Here is a 744-nt window from a genome sequence, read left to right as displayed (position 1 = left end):
GAGTCTCTCTCCCTGGAGTGTGGAGGCAGCTTCCTCCTGGGCTAGCGTGTAGCCAGAGTAGCATATATGCTAGGCTCTTCCCCTTCCTGGGATGGAGGAGGTGCAGTTGCCCCCGGTCTGAGGCTCAGGCTGTCCAGCTGGCTGTAGGTAACATTCTGGGGGGCTTCAGGTGCATCTGCCTGTCCTCTCCTGCTTGTCGGTCATTCGTGTCGAGCAACTCCCCTGATAGGTCAGCGGGAGGAGTGGCCACTCCCCGCCTGAGTCTGGAGTGGCTGGCCTGCACGTATGTCATCCCCTGGGGGTCTCCACCACGCGGGCTCCGACTGTCCTGCTTCACCCCCTTCTCCAGCCGAGAGTCCTCCAGGGCAGCATAGGAGGTTTTCTTCCTGGACGCCGGCAGTTGGGCTGGAAGTGGTCAGCAGGATTCTCTCCTGGGGCTTTGGCTCCGCAGGTCCTGCAGGACGCCGGGAGTCAGCCTCTCCCTGGGCTGCTTTCCTGTGTTTTCCCAGATGTGAGTGTCGGAGGAGGACGAGGAGGAGCTGGAGCAGTAGTTCGCAGGCCGCCAAGACCTCAACCAGCACCTGCAGGGGTCTTTGGAGACCGGAGGCAGAGCTGGGTCCTGTGGGTGGGGAGCCGGGGCTCCCAGAGGGCTCTGAGGCCACGAGCTCCACTGGGTCACTGGGCTGTGACAGCAGATGGGGGAAGCTGCCGTGAGAGCCGTAGCACCTGTAGGTCCCCCCATGG

At 63.2% G+C, this 744-nt stretch overlaps 1 protein-coding gene across 1 annotated transcript; it reads right to left on the bottom strand.

Moving 5' to 3' along the window:
- Positions 1-41: 41 nt before the first annotated feature.
- On the bottom strand, positions 42-737 carry LOC102477517 (leukocyte immunoglobulin-like receptor subfamily B member 3; the record flags this gene model as incomplete). The annotated part of the gene is given in 3 exon segments (XM_027776751.1): positions 42-172; positions 175-377; positions 379-737. Coding segments are annotated over 3 exon segments (693 nt in total), but the record flags the coding sequence as incomplete, so codon positions are not given.
- Positions 738-744: the final 7 nt, after the last annotated feature.

This window comes from Tupaia chinensis, unplaced genomic scaffold (assembly GCF_000334495.1).
Source record: "Tupaia chinensis unplaced genomic scaffold, TupChi_1.0 Scaffold131164_1, whole genome shotgun sequence".
Classification (NCBI taxonomy): Eukaryota; Metazoa; Chordata; class Mammalia; order Scandentia; family Tupaiidae; genus Tupaia; species Tupaia belangeri.
The sequence above is the reverse complement of the archived record's forward strand: the minus strand, read 5'-3'. Positions and strand labels throughout refer to the sequence as shown.